The sequence below is a fragment of the Brassica napus genome, chromosome C7 (genome assembly GCF_020379485.1).
Source record: "Brassica napus cultivar Da-Ae chromosome C7, Da-Ae, whole genome shotgun sequence".
Classification (NCBI taxonomy): domain Eukaryota; kingdom Viridiplantae; phylum Streptophyta; class Magnoliopsida; order Brassicales; family Brassicaceae; genus Brassica; species Brassica napus.
The window spans coordinates 29,460,984-29,480,895 of NC_063450.1; the positions used below are offsets into that span (position 1 = coordinate 29,460,984).

General features: G+C 36.1%; 1 protein-coding gene across 1 annotated transcript; it reads right to left on the bottom strand.

Moving 5' to 3' along the window:
• Window positions 1-10,552: 10,552 nt before the first annotated feature.
• LOC106395122 (UDP-glycosyltransferase 72E3-like) lies at window positions 10,553-12,309 on the bottom strand. Its single transcript, XM_013835645.3, has one exon. It carries the CDS (start codon window positions 12,234-12,236, stop codon window positions 10,791-10,793), a length of 1,446 nt encoding a protein of 481 aa, XP_013691099.1. The 5' UTR covers window positions 12,237-12,309; the 3' UTR covers window positions 10,553-10,790.
• Window positions 12,310-19,912: the final 7,603 nt, after the last annotated feature.

Here is a 19,912-nt window from a genome sequence, read left to right on the forward strand (position 1 = left end):
TCCGCCTCGTTATGTGTGTCAGATGACTCGCCTGGAATGGGATGTTGTTGTCGCATGTTCCTCAACATGGACTCCCATTCCGCATTTGTGGCTGCTATAACGTCCAAGAAGCCCTCGACTCCACCCATACGAGCTGTGAACGCAACTTTTGTCGAGGCCAACTCGTTACGCAGCTCAGTGACTTCCTCATTCCGTCTCTAACCATAAGACGATGTCGCTCTCGGAACATCGTTGACGGAACCAATCCCCAACGTACGTCCCTTTTTCTTAGGGACAACCTTAAAAACAAAAAATAAATATTGTTGGTAAAAATTTAAAGTTAAATTAAATGAATAATAAAAAAATTAAAATTTTAAAAAATTTACCTCCTCGTAAATCCTATCAAATTCAAGTGTGGATAAGGTGACGGGTAATCCGTCGGTGGACTACTGGGTCAGCTGGGTCTGGCGGTCGTCAACCCGAGCAACCAAGTCGTTGAAGATTTGCTCGGACTTGCCATCTAGAAATTGGCCCACCTTGTTCTTGTGGGTGCTCTCGTAAAGTTGCAAAAGAGACGATAGTTGTCACGTCTCTTTGGCCTAAAAAACATTTAAGAAAGTTAGAATATATATATTAAAAAAATAATTAAATAAAATATTTAATTATCATTTCCAAACGGAAACCGGCATGGGTTTTTGGCTCGTAGAATGAAACATCGGTCCGTGGCCGTGCTCATCTACCGTGTTACGAGAGGCGGAACAAGACTAATACTGGACGATTCTAATGGCGTCAGGACATGCCAATCAAATTTTATATCACATAACATACATTATGACTTTAAATTAATCAAAACTTTATATCACATAACATACAATATAATAATGTGTTCCAATACCTTTATGTAATAACAAATATGATTTCCAAGATCATTCCGCCGAGGAAAAATAAAATAAAGATTCATTTTGGTTGATAAAAGAAAATAATTTTGATTCACAAGGCCAGCTGAACATAAGGGGCTGGCGTCGTTACGAATCGAACTATGTTGGCCGTAGTCTTTTGATTTCGTGCACGACATTACGGCCCAAAAAATGAGCCCATTGCAAGATAAACAAACGATTTTCAGGCTGCCGAGCTCTCTCCTATGCACAAACAGCTTGATTAGTTTTTAAGATTTGTCAACCAAAATAATTTCATACAAAAATACATTTGCTGATGTCTGGGCAGCTAACCAATACATAAAAGTGCTTGCGAACGAGAAAACTATATATTTAGTTAAGACTTTTCTTGTAAAAGAAAATATTTTGCAATTGTTTGTACAAGATTCATGTAAAAAGATGATTAAAACTCTCTAGTATCTCAATCCTGTTCCTCTCAGCATTACAGGGCTATAGCTCTCCCTCAAGGGGAGCACCGTGCCAATTTCCCAAACTTCCCTACTGGTAGCTCTGGCATAAGGGCCCTTAGATCCCCCGAGGAACACTACCAATCACCAAAACCAACTAGGGATATCACAACCCATGCAGCTCCAGTGGGAACAATCTCGGGATCACTGCGATCACAGGAACGACGTTCAGCACTGGATCGACTCGCAGATTCTGATCTCAGGGACCATCTCCCCCGTCGTAGAACGCCTAGTGCAAGCTCCGGTAGGTTGCAAGATGTTGAAATTATGTATGATGGCGATGTGAACCGAGGTACTCCGCTCGGGGCAAGCCTGCTCAATGCCATCTCTCCTACAGTGGAAGACACTGAACATAACTCTGCGAGGGCCCCTGCGACGCAACGCCTTGGAGGCCTTGCTACTCTTGGCAGTCGCGAAAGAACTAAAACCGCCCTGGCAACCATAGAACCACCCCCTACTACCGTGGAGCCGACGGCAAGCAAAGCCATCGCTAAACGAAGGGTCCCAGCTACTAGGAAGAGAGTAGCTCGTAGCCCGCTACAGGCCCTGAAGAAGAAGAAAGTCATTGTTCCAAAAGCTCTGCCTCAACGAAAGCGAATATGCACAGAGAAAGGAACATCTATGCCTTGTGATAAGGCTGGCCCCAGCAACAAACCAACAAGATCGAATAGCAATAGCAACACCTCAGGGTAGTTACCGACTAGAGGAACTTAGGAGCGGGTTTTCGGTCCCCTCCTCCCTCTCTTCCTTAGCTCTTATGAGCTGGAATTGTCAAGGGATGGGGAACCCCTTTACAATTCACCGTATCAAGGAGATTTCCAAGAGTATCTCTCCGGACATCATGTTCCTCATGGAGACTAGAAACAACGACACATTCATAAAGTCAAAACTCGAGAGTCTCCATTACACTAACTACTTCTTAGTTCCACCCAAAGGCACAGGAGGAGGCCTTGCATTGCTGTGGAAAGACAACATCACGCTTGAGATATAGGAGTCATCTCCCAACATCATTGATGCCAAGGTATCTTTCAAGAGATCTTATTCTTTTGTCTCTTTTATTTATGGTTCACCAGTAGTCGAAAACCGGGCGGCTTTCTGGACAAAAGTCTCTGGCATAGGAGAGAATAGAGAGCAACCATGGCTCCTCACTGGCGATTTTAATGAGATTCTGAACAACTCAGAGAAAGAGGGTGGTCCAGAACGATGGGAAGGGTCTTTTACCAACTTTCGGACCTTCGTCTCACAAAATGGACTGTGGGATTTGAACCACTCGGGTAATCACCTTTCTTGGCAAGGAACGCGCTACACCCACTTTATACGTTCGAGACTAGATAGATCGATGGTCAACTGCGCATGGACGGAGAAATTTCCGATGGGTCGTTGTAGGTATCTGCGCTTCGAGGGATCAGATCATCGCCCCCTCATCACCTACTTCAACTCCGCACCTGCAAAGAAGCGCGGCCTGTTCCGGTTTAATCGATCATTGACGGAAAACGAGGAGGTAGCAGACCTGGTGGCCTCTGCCTGGAACCACTCTCCCGTGGCCTCTGTCATATCCAAGCTAAACCTCTGCCGTCAACGCATTATCCAATGGTCTAAGGAAAGGAACCAAAAGGCAAACCAATTGATAGCTGCCACACAACAGGAGCTTGATGTTGCCTTGTCTGATCCGATACCGCATCTTCCTCGTATTGAGGCTCTGTCAAAAACTCTACATGATGCTTACAAAGAAGAGGAACAGTTTTGGCTACAGCGAAGCCGAATTCAATGGCTGAAAAGTGGTGACCGCAACACCGGCTTCTTTCACGCAGCCACGAGAACGCGACGTATGCAAAACACCTTCTCCGTCATAGAGGACTCACAGGGAGCAGAGTTCTATGAGGAGACAGACATTGCGGCGGTCATTGCAGCATACTTCCAGGATATCTTTACGTACTCGAGCACGGGTAGTCTCTCTATCCTGCAAGCGTTACCGAAGAAGGTCACCGCGGAGATGAATGAGTACCTAACACAACCACCGAGCCTCCAAGAGATAAAGGACGCTACCTTTTCGATCAACAATGGCAAAGCCCCCGGACCTGACGGTTTTTCATCCAAGTTTTATCAAGCATACTGGCATATCATCGGCAATGATGTGTCGAAAGATATTCTCCACTTCTTCGAGTCAGGCTACCTGAACCCGCAGCAAAATGAGACACATATAAGATTGATCCCGAAGGGAACCGGCCCGAGAAAAGTCGCGGACTATCACCCTATTGCTTTGTGTAATACACACTACAAGATCATAGCCAAGATTCTCACAAGACAACTGAAACCGATACTCCCACTTATCATCTCCAAATCACAGTCGGCTTTTGTAGCTGGCCGGGCGATAATGGATAGCGTTCTAATCACCCACGAGACCCTCCACTACCTCCGGACATCTGAAGCCAAGAAGTATTGTTCTATGGCCGTTAAAACGGACATGAGCAAAGCTTACGATTGTATTGAATGGGACTTCTTGCGAGCGGTTCTTGTTAAACTCGGCTTCACGGAGGTCTGGATCTCTTGGAGTATGGCATGTGTGGAATCTGTGTCCTACTCCTTCTTGGTTAACGGTTCACCCCAAGGATCCGTAAAGCCATCTCGTGGGATTAGGCAAGGCAATCCGCTCTCACCCTACCTCTTTATTCTGTGCACTGAAGTGCTATCTGCTTTGTGTGATAAAGCGCAAGAAGCGGGAACCTTACCGGGTATCCGAGTTTCCAGAGGAAGCCCACCGGTTAATCACCTCCTGTTTGCGGACAACACGATGTTCTTCTGCCGGTCTAGTGCTAGCTGTGTCTCTACACTGAAGGACATCCTGCAGTCCTATGAGGCGGCATCGGGACAATGTATCAACCTGCTTAAATCCACTATAATTTTCTCTGCTAAGACACCGTCGGAGGTGAAAGCGAGAGTAAAGGGAACAATGCAAATCGAAGCAGAGGGAGGAATTGGTAAGTACCTTGGACTACCTGAACTCTTTGGTCGGAAGAAACGGGATATATTCACATCCATCTTGGATCGGATCAGACAAAAGATAAACAGTTGGACGACACGCTTCCTGTCCGGAGCCGGAAAGCAGGTCCTTCTTAAAGCTGTCCTCTCAGCTATGCCGTGCTACTCCATGTCCTGTTTCAAACTCCCGGTCTCGCTATGTAAACAAATTCAATCTCTTCTCACCCGCTTCTGGTGGGACTCAAACCCGGAGAAGAGGAAGATGTGTTGGGTTGCTTGGTCTACACTCACTAAGCCTAAGTACGCTGGAGGGCTCGCGTTTAGGGATGTGGAACGTTTTAATGATGCACTCTTAGCTAAGATAGGATGGCGCCTGATCAAAGACCCAACCTCCCTGGTAGCTCGTGTTCTTCTTGGGAAATATGCGAGAAATTAGTCCTTTTTGGACTGCCCCACTCCTACGGCAGCATCACATGGTTGGCGGAGTATTCTCGAGGGCCGAGATATTCTCAAGAAGGAGCTCAGCTGGGTAGTGGGAAATGGGGAAAGTATCAAAGTTTGGAGCGATCCATGGCTATCGTGCTCCACACCGGAAACCCTTATAGGCCATGCTGCTCAGTCCAACCTATCTCTGCGAGTGAAGGACCTTCTTTGCCCACTTGACAACAGCTGGGACATTGCACAAATTCGGCTACACCTCCCTCAGTATGAGGATACTATCCTGAAGATCATTACAAGCTCAACCCAAGCGACTGATACGTTGGTCTGGTTGCCCGAGAAGTCGGGTTCTTACACAACTAAAACCGGATACGGCATTGCAAGCTCCTTAGAGATCAATTCTATAATGAATTGCCCGGAGTTTGATTGGCTTAAGCACATATGGAATGTTAAGACTTCACCAAAAGTTAAGGATTTTCTGTGGAAGGTCATTAACAAAGCTATCCCGGTTAGTACCAACCTTGCGCGACGAGGAATCCCTGAGTTCCGTTGTAAACGATGTGGAGGGGAGGAAGACAATCTACATACCTTCATCTCATGTCCTCTAGCTGCCGCTGCTTGGGAGCTGGCCCCGGTGGCTTGGCAACCCGACAACTTGATGCCGTCTTTAGCTACCCTACTAACGTGTGGGAATAGAATGGTGGCTTTGCCTCCTGTGGGCCTTTATGTACCTCTGTGGCCATGGATTCTATGGAATCTTTGGAAAGCTCTTAGCACCTTGTTTTTTTATAACAAATCTTTCACAGGGGAGGAAGTCATTCTCAAGTCTATCAAGGACGCAAAAGAATGGCAGGAAGCTCAAATCGCAGACCAAGAGCTCACAATGCCGCACCACACTACAAGTTCACTCACCAAACCACCTTCCGCTCTCACGACTGGCCCTGGAGTTACCTGTCACGTCGATGATGCATGGTGCCCAACAACAGGGCTCTGCGGATTAGGAGGCATCTTCACAGGCACAAACATATCATCGCTCACGACAATCTGCAAGTCCCACTCCTGTATCTCATCCGCCTTGATGGCTGAAGCCTTGGCGATTCGTTGTGCCGTCATGACGGCGGCTGTCAAACGTTAAATCACTTACGGTCTTGTCTGATTCCCAAACCCTTATCACCATGATGAAGAAGAAAGAGTCCAGACCTGCACTTTTTAGGATTATGTTCGACATCTATCACTTTAGTAATTTATTTGAGACAATTTCTTTTGGGTATGTTTTCCGTTTGCAAAACTTTAAGGCTGATCATGTGGCTAAATCAGCTCTCTTGTTACCTGTCACATCCTCCTTGTACGGAGTATGTGACATTTTAGTTTATGAATGAATCAAATCTGTTTGACCAAAAAAAAAAACGAAGAAAGTTGACAATCCATTAATGCTAAATCATTCAGACTTAAATTATTAAATATAATATAAAAGCTTAAATATCAGTTTTGTGTTATCATCCATCGAAAATTCAAACTCGTATAATATATTATTATAAACAAATAACTTAATTGTCACCTCATCTGAAACTCATGAATTTGGCAGCATATATCATGGACAGTGCATATAATAATCCAAGTGAGTCAGGTACATGTTAATTTGTTTTTATGAAATGTTTGAAATCTGTCATCATGATAAGTTATTTATTCCCTTTAATTGATTTGGCCCATAAATTATGCTTCCAAAGTAACGTCCAGACGATGTGTGTTTTTGGTTTCTGCTAGTGAATTTTAATAAGGGAACTAAAATAAGGGAATAAACCAAAAAGCAAATAAAATAATACAACCCACCCTTTTTTAATAATTCTGTTATTGTATATGTAGTTCATCTAGAAGGTCAACTAAGCGATCAGATGATCGTTATCAAGTTAATTAATAAATTGTGAAAAATGGGAATGATTCATCTTAACGTTGTTTTCATTAGAAATAGCGGGAGAAGAAATTTATTGAATATTTCTAATGGCAAAAAAATTGTTAAGACTTCATTGCTATGTCATTTTGAAGGGGTTTCCTTCTGCAACGAAGATATAACCTACTTCCATATCTCCAATCAATTTTTTTCTGAATTTAGGTTGTGATACTAGTTGTTAAAATATTTAAATATGTCTAAATTCTTTAAAACATTTGTCAATTTTTATTAACTAGAGTTCAACTTATTTATAGTATATCAAACCATCTTCATCCAAACTTCTAATGATAAATTTAAATTGTTCTCAGTTGACCAAACATTTTTAAAATTATTATCACAACAATTATCTCTAAAATACAAAACTTTGGAAGGATGCAATAGTTGTGTTTCTAGAAGAATAGTTAAAGCAAACTAAATCAAATATTGCTGAAATCTCATCATTTGGTGTAAAATATATTTGGTGTAAACGTTTTTATTCACCATGCTGGAAAATAAATTTGGGATTACTTTCCTTTGGTTTTTTTTTTACTGCACGACTAATAAATTAGAGCAATACTTGTTTGGGAGCTACAACATTTTGATCAAGTATGAACACTCTGTTTTAAATCATAGACTATCTATGACCATGTCACATGGCTCAAATCATAAGCAATATTACATTTTATCTTTTATAGTTTAACTAATAAATCGAAAGCGTCATGAGTAAAACAATTACTCAAAACAATTACTCTTGTGTGGACGTACGCTAAATAAAACTTTGTGAGTCTAATTGGTAGTTTTTAGAGTAATTGATAGAAATATAAAAAGTGAAAATGGGAATAAATAAAAAAATGAGAAAGAGATAAAAAAGAAAGAAAAAAGTTATTCTTGTAAACACTAGGTTATAACAAATGTGAGATTTCTTTTGTTTAAATAGTTAATTATTAGAGTAAAATTTTTTTAATACTATTTAGAGTAAATGTTGGATAAATGAACTTTTCTTGATTGGCAATCTTTCAACGTAAACATGAGTAATAGTTATTCTATATTTGTTATTTGCGCTAAATATGCCATTCAGTCAGAATCTGTATGTGACAAAAGAAAACAAAATTCTGAAAGCTAGTGGAAACTTTTTTTTTTTTTTTGGTAAAAATGTTATAATTCATTACCATTTTTTATTTTTGCCAGAAACAACGGAGAAAACAAAAAACATAAATACATAATTTAAACTAAACAGACTCAATCCTAACAAGAGGGGACAGACTCAAGCACAACAACTAACAACAAAAGATACATCAAAATCGAAACACACTTACCGCAAAATTTAAACCCACAGTGAATATGAGAACTGAACCCAGTAAAATTTGGGTTGCCCGATGATTAGTTCTTAAGGATCAGGTTCAGCAAGAACAGCTTGTGAAGTCCTCCTAATTTGCAGCCTCCATGGATCGTCAGCTTCACCCGAGACCAAGGTCACCCGCAATGCCAAGGATGAACGTTATTCGCTAAACACCAAGAACCTACACAAAACGGGGTGAAAGACTGCGGCACACACCACAATACCTGACCGAGCCTGACAAAGAGTCGAGAGAGACACAACCACTAGAAACCCGAAGAGACCCTAGTGCTGGGAAGTTGCGCTCAACCCATGGTAACCACCAAGATCCACAAAAACTCCCAATGACCAAGAGGAGTGAGAGGGAACTCGCCATGAGCAGCTCCTGATAACCAGAAGGCTGTCAGACTCAAGACAAGTCATCCCGAACGCCATGATTCTGGCGCAGAGATGACGTCGAGGACAGGACACCGGAGACTCAACAAACGGATCTTCGCAACAACCCGCCGAGAGAGTAAAGCGAAGGTACTGTGACCATAGCTAAGCAAAGATGATGCAACTAAACCACCGGTAGTGACGGAGCCATAGACGACTCACCACAGAACACTGTTGATGAATAAACGCACGCGCCGAAACAGACCCGACACACAAAGAGACCTGAAGCTCTGGACGCGCCCAAGTAGACACTAGACAGCCCACATAGAAGCCTCCTGGGAGACGGCGACGAGAATCACCCCCGAAGAGACACCAAGCAGAGGTGAAGAGTCACGCGCCACCACACCACTCCGCCAGTAGAAGAAGAAAAATTGAGGAGGTTGAAGCACAGATCTGTGGCAGAGGAGACGCTACCTTATGTCACGCGCTGTCAATCGCAGAGGCTCGCCGGAAATCTAAAGAGAAAACAACCCCGTCGAAACCCAACTCCAAAAGCCGACTAACCTCACTAGACCAGAAGACCCGCCTCACCTGTACTCCAGAACCTCTCACCTCCACAACCCGGAGTTCCTATAGAGCAGGACGACAGCGGAGGCTCGAGTAGACCCAGAGCACACAACATCTCGGCGAGGACTGGAAGAGAGAGAGCTAGCAAAGGGAAAAACGAGGAAAAGGGAAGAGAGGTGCCTCCGACGCCGGCGAGCAAGCCGACGCCGGAGTAAGAACACCGCTGTGATTGGACGAAAGTTAGATAGAGTTTGGGAGGAGAGAGAGAGAGAGAGAGGAAGCTTTCGCGAGCTTTTTCCCTGGTTTTAAAAGATGGTTTCACCTCTTTTTCGTGGAAGCTTTTAGCCCAAAACACAACAAATACCTATGTATATACATATTTTCTCGATATTTTCAGAATTCAGCTAGTTTGTTTAATATTATTAGATTTTATTTGCTTTATTGTAGTTGTATTTTATTTTGACTTCAAAGCCATAATTTTTACTGGTTCTGGTTTATTTTAAATCTTTACTTTTCATAAAAATTTCAGGTTTCTATCTAGTTTATAATTTAGATGTATCGTTTTATGTTTGAGATTTTTTTTAAGAAAAAGCTATATATCTATATACTAAAAATGAAAAACATTACAGTCTGTTCAATTATTACAACACCATCACTTATTTATTATTGCAAGGAATTAGTTGAGGAATAAGAATACTAAGAGTATCTCCAAAACAAACTCTATAACTTCAGATATAGAGTTTTTTGCTCAAAAAAAAAAACTTCAAAACTTCAAATTTGGATTTTTGAAGAGTGAAAGTTTTGAGGAGACTCTTCAAAACTCCAAATTTGAAGTTTCATCTTTTTATTTGCATTTTGATCTTTATAATTAATTATACATCACATTTATGATTCTTAAGTATTTTCTCATTTATCGTTTTATAAATTCAAATTTTACACATAAAATTAAATAAAATTTTAAAAATAAGATTTATAATATTTTAAAACTAGAATTAGACAAAAAGAATATTACAAAAAACTTAACTAAAAATCTTTTTTAAAAGACACGAAGAAATAATTATTACACAAATTTAAATATTATAACAACACTAATAATTTGGTAAAATTTCTCTGGAACCTCCAAAATCTCTAAAATATTGTCCAAACAAATTTTGTGTAACCGAAGATGAAACATTACATAAATAATTTTATGGAATAATATGGTATTTTGCTTGTAATTTGATATTTAACTATGTATTTATACTTATAATGTAATTTATTTAGTGTAAGATTTTATTAATTAATATTACCTTAATATTTTTATATATGTCCTAGTTATTTATAAAAGTTTAATGAATTTATATTAATTATAACAAATATAAAGACCATAGCGTAAAATACAAATAATTTTGAAGTTAAGTTTGAAGTTTTTCTTTTAGAGAAGAACATCTTTAAACTTCAAATTTAGAGTTTTTGCGAACTCTAAAATAAAGAATATTTTTGGAGATGCTCTAAACGTCTAAAACAAAGAATATTTTTGGAGATGCTCTAAACGTCTAAAACACTAGTGTGGTTAAAAAAAAAAACGTCTAAAACATTAGCAACTATACATAATACTACAAAACATAGATTGTTATATATTACAATGGCAAACTAGTCGATAAATATATAACCAAAAGTAGTATTTTACACACCCTTCAAAATACATATCTATTTATTCTTTGATACACTGGAAATACACTAATTTTGAAACACGACACGCAGTTTCAACTTTTAAACGCTAAAGAGTTCGAAAACGATAAGCAGTTCTAAGCACCACGTGCCAAGTCCCTGTCACGTTCCAAAAACCGTGTACACTCCTCCGTGACTTTGCAAAGCGACTCGTGCGCCGAACCACCACCGTCGATGCTCAACGACATCTCAGCCTTGTCTCTCAGAGTCTTTACTCTCCTTCTCATCTCTTCACCTTCCTCTTCAGCCATAACCTTCCTCGCAACCGACTCAATCTCCGATCTAGTAATTGCCTCCTTCGAATCATCAGCTCTGACGGCGATTCCTAGTTCGTCGCTGAGCAACGCCGCGTTCATATTCTGCTCGGCGAAAAGCGGCCACGCGATCATCGGCACGCCGCTAACCACGCCTTCTAGCGTCGAGTTCCAACCGCAATGTGTCAAAAACCCACCAACGGCCCTATGAGCTAGAACTTCAGTTTGTGGGGCCCATGATGGGACCACGAGGCCTCTATCGCAAGTACGTGTCACGAACCCTTCCGGTAAGTATTCCGGCGTGCTGTCTTTGGCTCCGCCTCCGTTAGCCGTGAAATAATCGCTGCAGGAAGAACCGTCCACCGGGGGTCGAACCACCCAGACGAACCGTTGCTGACTCTGCTCGAGCCCCCAAGCCAGTTCGGTTAGCTGTTTAGCCGTTAGAGAACCGCCACTTCCGAAGGAGATGTAGAGAACCGATTCATCTGGCTGTTCGTTTAACCAATCCAAAACCGGGTGATTGGTTTCCGATGTTTCAACCGGTCTGCATAATGGACCGACAGGATAAACCGGTACACGAGCGACCCGACCCAAAAGTTTTGGGTCTTGAAGGGACCTCAGTGATTTAGGCTCCATTTCATCCCATGTATTCACCAAAATGCCATCTGCTTTTGGGTAGGCCAGGCAGTGACGAACAAAATCCCGGTACAGCGGTTCGTCCGGAACCAGGTATGCGTCCATGGTATCTTCAAATCGAACCGGTTCACATCCCGGTATTTCAAGCGGTTTTCTTTGCACCGTGTGTTCTTCTTTGACATCTTTGTCCAGAGTTGGATAATACATAGCAACACCAAGATAACGTGCGTTGGAAGCGATCAACACATACGTCAACATATTGAATTCTGATGTTAGGCATAAAGCATCTGTGCCGAACAAGTCGATGATCAGGGCCGTTGGCTTCTGATTCATCTCAGCGATCTTGGATCGGAGGGCTGGAACGGTTTCACGCATAATGACTCCGATTTTGGTCACCACGTGATCCGCGGGGTTCACTAGTTGAGAAATGTCCGGCGATGGAAGGTTGACGAAGTCCACGCCGCTCGAGTTTAAGAACTTGGACTGAGCGGAGGCTGCGTCGGTTTCGAGGACGAAGACGGTGACGCGGAAGCCGTGGTTAGCGGAGAGACGTTTAGCGAGCTCGATCACCGGGATGAGGTGGCCCATTCCGGGACTTGAAAACATGGCTGCGTGTGGTTTTGTGATTTGCATTGATACTTATTTTTTTCTTTACTATTTAGTTTCAGTTCTAGAGGATTTCTGATGAGTTCCTATGGTAGCTCCTTTGGGTTTATTTATAGCCAATTCTAATACTACTTTTAAATAAAAACATTGATAATCTAGTTTTAGTTAAATAACTTTGATTGATGACCAAAATTTTTAACTTAATATATATATTTTATTTTCTTGCGTCTTTAATATTGTAAATTAGTTATTGTTATACATAGTATAGTTTGAATTACTAGTGAACCACTTCATTATTATTGAAGTTTCTACCGCAGGTTAGGTTAGTGTGTGAGGTGTATATTTTTGTTTTTATCAAACTACCATCTTAATTCATAAAGGGTGCAATGATCTACGAATACATTGAATGACAGTAGTAGTACTAAACTATTAATCTATATATTACTTGTCTTCCATAAAAAAGTTGGGAAAATTTGTTTCTCAAAGATAACTATATATTATAAAAACTTATTCTTGGGTTCACACCTTAGGGTGAACTTCTAGGTTCGCAAATCAGTAGGATTGTGTTATTTCATATTCGATATTTTTTATAAAATGAAACAAACTATTATCAAGTTATATAATATTTTTAAAATAAAAGGTAAAAAATAAATAAAAATTAGTACTACTTACAATTTTTTTTTTTAATGTCGTCAGCAAAACAGTAAATCTTAAACCTAAATCCTAATCCCTAAACCCTAAATTCTAAACTCTTGGGTAAATCATAAGCCCCAAACCCTTGGATAAATCCTAAACTCTAAATCAAAAACACTAAACACTAAAACACTCGAGAGTTTAGGATTTAGGATTTAAGGTTTACGATTTAGGGTTTAGGGTTTAGTGTTTTCCTGTTTAGTATTTTTAATTTAGAGTTTATGATTTATCCAAGGGTTTAGGATTTAGGGTTTAGGGTTTAGTGTTTTAGTGTTAAGTGTTTTTGATTTAAACTTAGGATTTATCTAAGGGTTTAGAGTTTATCCAAGGGTTTAGGATTTAGGGTTTAGTGTTTAGTTGACGACGTTAAAAATATTTTTTTTTTTTTAAATCTTTTGGCAATTACTATTATTTTTTATTTATTTTTTGTTTTTTTTTTAATTTTAATAACATAATATAACTTGACAATATTTTGTTTCATTTTTTAAAAGATATCAAATATGAAATAATTAAATCATATTGGATGATGAATCTAGAGGTTCACCCTAGAGGGTGAACCCAAGAATAACTCTATTATAAATGCATTTTTTGAGAATCAAACTTCATATATACTCCATTGTAATATATAAAAATACTAATGAATTATATTATTTACTCTTTTCCGAAACATTATATAACGATAAGATTATGAAAAGGGTAATAACCAAATACTGAATTAACCTAGGCGAAAATTTACATACGATTATTGTTTTGTTATATTGTTATTATTATATTTTAAAATATTGGTGAATGAAACTAAATCCAACTGCATTTTTGTAAAAAAAAAATTGTTTAGAAAAAAAAACTATAAGACAGTCAAATAATTTTTACTATTTCATACATCGACTATAAAATACCAAAAGATTTTTATTACCATATACTACTTCTTGTATTTTTGTGACTCGACTAATATCTATTATATATTAATTTAAAAACATTACAACTTTTTTTTTTGAAGCCACGTGTCATCACTAAAATGATTCTTAGAATCATTAGAGAAATTTGTTGGTCCATCTAAATATATAATAAACTTTTTATTAAACTAACCATAAATTTATTATTAATTTTCTTTATATTTCCTTAAATAAAAGTTACGAAATTATCTAATACGGCTAAAGTATATATGCCCATTAATGATTTTGAATAATAAAAAATTGATAAAAATTAGTGTATCTTCTATCGTATTAATTTAATTTTAAACGATTAAAATAAATTAAAAAACCACATTAACCATATAATAAAAATTTAGATTTTTCTATATATCTTATATTTTGAATTTTAAAAACGACTATAAATCACTAAAACTGGATAAAATTCATAAATCTGTTACTTTATGAGAAATTAATATGAACCCTTACAAATCTGTATTGTTTATCAAAACTGTAATATGAAACCATGTAACTTGATTTTCTTTATTTTCAAAAAAAAAAAATTGATTTTCTTTCTCTTCCAAAAATAGGCACTGTATATATTTGCACATGTTTAATATGACAAAAACTGAGATATATGATTATGTATTTTTGCTTACTATAAAAATACAAATAGTTTATTGGTTCCTGGTAAGATCTAGCTACCACCACATTTGTCCTACATAATAGAGATTTTTTTTAATATATTATTATCATAATGTGTTTGAGCAAAACTATATGAGAGTTCTATAGTTCTATAGATCGAACTCACGTTGAAGATCTTGGTGGATCACATGGTTAATATCATATTTTAATACAAACTACATTTTGAAAGCGCGGGTTTTTTTTTTTTTTCAATCATCAAAATACTAAGTAAATGTCATATTTCATATATTTGTATTTTATTTTATAAAACACTTAAACTTTTTATCTTTCTTTATCGTGTTTCATTTTAAATGACTATTTACGTTTAAAAAATTAAAATTTATTTTTTTAATGAATTAAGTTGGTATAACTCTGATAAATTAATTTTATTATGTGGTTAATATTTTTAATAAAAATAATTATATACTTTTAATAAAGATTTATACTTTTCAACAAAAAAATCAATTTTATTTTATGAATGCTTAAATTATATTAAGAAAAAAATAATAATTAAGAATTGTTGATAAAAAAAATATTTGAACTTGGACTGAATACCCTAAAGGAAAAAAAATGTGAGAATTGGAACTGATTTCTTAATCGGCCCAAATGGCCCAAGAGAGATCTGATGTGGACAGTGGGCTGGATCTGAAAAAAATCGTCCAATATAAATGTATTATTAATATTACTTGATTGCCCTTAATGAAACATGCAATGTTAGTAAAGAAATGACAGACTAAAAAAGACAATAGGATACTGCTTTAATAGTATAGACTAAATTTTGACCGCGCTTTCAAAGCGCAGGTTTATTATTTTATTTTTTTTCAATGGTCAAAATATTTAGTAAATGTTATATTTCATATATTTGTGTTTTATTTTATAAAAGACTTAAACTTTTTATCTTTTTTGATCGTGTTTCATTTTAAATGACTATTTATGTTTAAAAAATTAAACTTTATTTTTTAATGAATTAAGTTAGTATAACTCTGATAAATTAATTTTATTATGTGGTTAATATTTTTAATAAAAATAATTATATACTTTTAATAAAGATTTATACTTTTCAATGAAAAAATCAATTTTTTTATGAATGCTTAAATTATATTAAGAAAAAAAATAATTAAGAATGGTTGAAAAAACATTATTTGAACTTGGATTCAATGGCCCAAAGGAAAAAAAAAATGTGAGAATTGGATCACATTTCTTAATCGGTCCAAATGGCCCAAGAGGGATCTTATGTGGACAGTGAGCTGGATCCGAAAAAAATAGCCCAATATAAATGCGTTATTAATTTTACTTGATTGACTTTAATAAGACATGCAATGTTAGTAAAAAAAAGACATGCTAAGATAAAAAAGATAATAGTATCCTGATTTAATAGTATAGATAGTAATTAATATTGACCTGCAGTAGCATCCATACATATTTCTGCCAGTTACGAAGAAACTTGCATATACGTTAATTCCATCGAGTAGCGAAGAAGATAAAACATTAGGCCATATATGTGTATTTGGTTCTATGCTGAAAGTACCTAAACACCATTGTACCTGGCTACACTACCATTTCCCTGTGTTACAAAGCTAAGGCCAACTCCAATAGAACACCGAAACATCAAATTTGGTGTAAATTCATCTCCAATGAGACACTAAAACTTACACTATTCCACCAAATTTGGTGTAATACTATTCATCACACCAAATATTTAATATACACATTTTATTATATTTCATTTAATAATGTAGCTCAATTATTATTATTAATTAGTTCAAATTTGTAACTAAACATAAATATATTGTATTATTTATATTTTTAATTATTTTTACATAGTTAAATATTTTATTTTATTTTCAAATAAGAAATCACTAAATGGTAATATTTTATATTATTAAAAATAAAATATCATAGAACTTTACATTTTATTTTTAATACTATAAATTTTTAACTAGTATTTTATAAAACATAAAAATTAATAACATAGGCTGGATAAGATTAAACTGCATATTAAATTTGAAATAAACACTCAAAACATAAAATAAATATATTATTTTGTTATGTGCTTTTCATAATTAATAGTTTGTAATTTTTAATATTTTTATTCAATAAATAAATAAAGTATAATATTGTTAAACAAAAAATATAAATAAAAATAAATTATATAAACGTAAAAAATTACAAAATTTTAACAAAAATAATATCTAAGTGTGATAAATAATTATTTATCAATTATAAATAATAAAAATAATAAATTATTAAAACTGGAAAGTATCAAACAATATATAATATTATTTTTGGTGTAATATTTGGTGTTATGGTTGGAGATGACAAAAAAAAATAAAATTTGGTGTAATTTCAACACTAAATTTGGTGTCATGGTTGGAAATGCCCTTAAGTACCTAACCTTCTTACTTCATTATTTATATTTGTATTATCATGTATTTGATTACTGGTAGCAAATTTGTCACATTATCTAGTTCGTCCGATCTCCTGCTTTGGTCATTGATCAAGCAAACATATTGTAATATATTAGAATAAAATGTTGGCAGTTTAAGCAGTGCTTGTAAGCCATATGCTGCTTGATCAATGACCTAATCAATCAAATTAATTGCGCAGGTGGGTTGGTGCTCACACAGTTTAACTATGAGTTTTCTTTCTAAAACAATTTTCTATGTTAGCTTATAACTTATAGCCTATATATATATACTCTTTTAACGATGATAAATTTAAATTTTCTTTCAATAAATTTAAAATTTCATATAAAAAAGTCAATTATCCTCCATATATAAATCCTCATACTGCTATTTTAGTTCAAGATCACTCCCTCAAGATGCCCAAATGATCCGGTGGCCGGTGGACTGTGGATGCCATAAAATGTGTTATTCAAAGCACATTGTATATTGGTGGTTAGAGAAAATCACCAACTAATCCAAAATTATAATTGGACCACTTGTTGAAAATTTCCACTTATATGATATAATTCTATGACCAATATCTTGATTTCTTTCTCCTGCTATCTCCGTCACTACGTAATATATTCCCCCGTGACCTCACATAACAAGTTTTAAATTATCAAATTGCTAAGTCAAGACACTAAAACAAAGTTGAATGACTCCATGCAAGATGGTTAAAAAGTAAACTCTAAAGAAGGATATCATCAAATTAATCGTAAATTTAATTTGGAGGTGAAACTTAGTGCTTATTTGTATATAGTGTGTAACTTCTAACCAAAATATATATTTAAAACAAAGTTGAATGATTCCATGCAAGATGGTTAAAAGTAAACTGTAAGGAAGGATATCATCATATTAATAATAAATTAAATCGGAGGTGAAACTAGGGGTGGACGTTCGGGTATCCGTTTGGGTTCGGGTCAGGTATTTCGGATTTTTGGATATTTTGGTATAGAGGTGTAGAACCCGTTTGGGTATTTCTATACTTCGGGTCGGGTTCGGATATTTTTAGTTCAGGTTCGGTTATTTCGAATCGGTTTCGGATATTTAGATTTTGAAAAAACAAAATTAAATTTTCATTTCTCAAATTTCTTGTATTTAAAAATATAACTTTCACTTAACTATTTTTTATTTTTAATAGATTGAATGGTTAATAGATTTAGACATAACATTTTGAAACTAAAAAGAAATTAATTTGGTTATTGTTTTTAAATTTTGGATGTAACTTTTTGTTAATTTTTGAAATAAAAAATTTGACATGCATTTTAAATGAGTAGCAATTCGTTTTCTCCGTAATTGTATGTATATCATATGAGCTTAAAATATGTGTAGTATCAATATAAATATTTTATATAAAATAAGAGATGTAAACTAGAAATATAAGGTTAATTATACATATGTTTGATTATTTTCGGATATCCATTCGGGTTCGGATATCCAATCTCTCCTATTTCAATACCCGTTCGGATATTCTACTACTTCGGTTCGGATTTCGGTTCGGGTTTTTCGGATCGGGTTCGGGTGCCACTTCAGATATCGGGTAAAGTGTCCACCCCTAGGTGAAACTTAGTGCTATTTTGTATACAATGTGTAACTTCTAACCAAATTATATATTTAAAACAAAGTTGAATGATTCCATGCAAGATGGTTAAAAGTAAACTCTAAGGAAGGATATCATCAAATTAATCATAAATTAAATCGGAGGTGAAACTTAGTGCTTATTTATAGACAATGTGTAACTTCTAACCAACTATATATTTTACTTTCTTCTCACGATATCTCTAATGAAACAAAATATATAATTTGTTAAGTGGTAAGTCAAGGCGATCTCGTGCTTACGTAAAAAGTGCACCTAAATCATATCAGTGATTTGTTATATAGAGTGGTCGGACTTCGGCTCTGATAAGATATGGTCTTCTTAATTAGTTTCTCTATTAAATTATACTTGTAGTCTTTTTGACATGATTGAATAATTGATCTTAGTAGTTGAATATTTGGCGCGACCGTCGTAGCAAATATTACGCAAATTAAATAAATTGCAAGGAGGCGGTCCAATTGATCTATTATATATGTCACAATGTTACACGCCCCAATCAATTTATCACCTGCCAAAATGATAGGTTACTGTTTTCTTTCTTTGAAGTTTGATATAGAAAATAATGTAAATTGGAGTTCGGATCATATGCTAAACTATTGTTTAATTGGAAAACCCCGTATATACTTAGAGCATGTGCAATGGTGAGACCAACACATGAATCCTTAGCAACTTTTTAATAATGTTTTTTAGATTTGAATAGTTAAGGATTCGAATCAAAACTGATCGTCCAATGGTGCTCCCGAAGATAGAATCCTTAGAAAAATTATTAATTAACAGAAAACAAAGAGAGGTTCCGGGATTTACAATTAACAAACCCAGGACAAGTACAATCAATTTCTACCGATTCCATTACAAATTTATGGAGAATAACCATGGGCCAATCAAATTGATAGAGTACGGATAGATACTTTATGAATCTACACTCCAGAGTTTTCGAACAACAGTCGGATCAGATGGTTAATTAATCAAATATTAAGCTAATCGTTAATCGGAAAGTACTGCAAATACCTTCAAAGATGACGAACGAAACGATTGTCTCTTCTGTGTTTGAGGGCGGATGGATGATGAACACTTGCGCCTACCGAAAGAACGGAGAAAGCAATAAAGCAAGAGACGTGGTGGGAGATGAAGAGGAAGATTATAAAGGAGCCATGGTGGGAGATGATGGAGCGAGGAGAGATCGAGACAGAGAGAGACACTTGTGTTAAGGATTGAGTCCTTCCAATCCCTCTCGAAGGATTGATCCCTAGCTAATTAAACCAAAATAATAATATTATATTGAAATAATGCTAAGGATTAACGGTAAGGATTCATCTAAAATCACCGTTGCAGCTGCTCTTATGTGTTTACTCATAAGTTACAAGTGCTAAACTTATT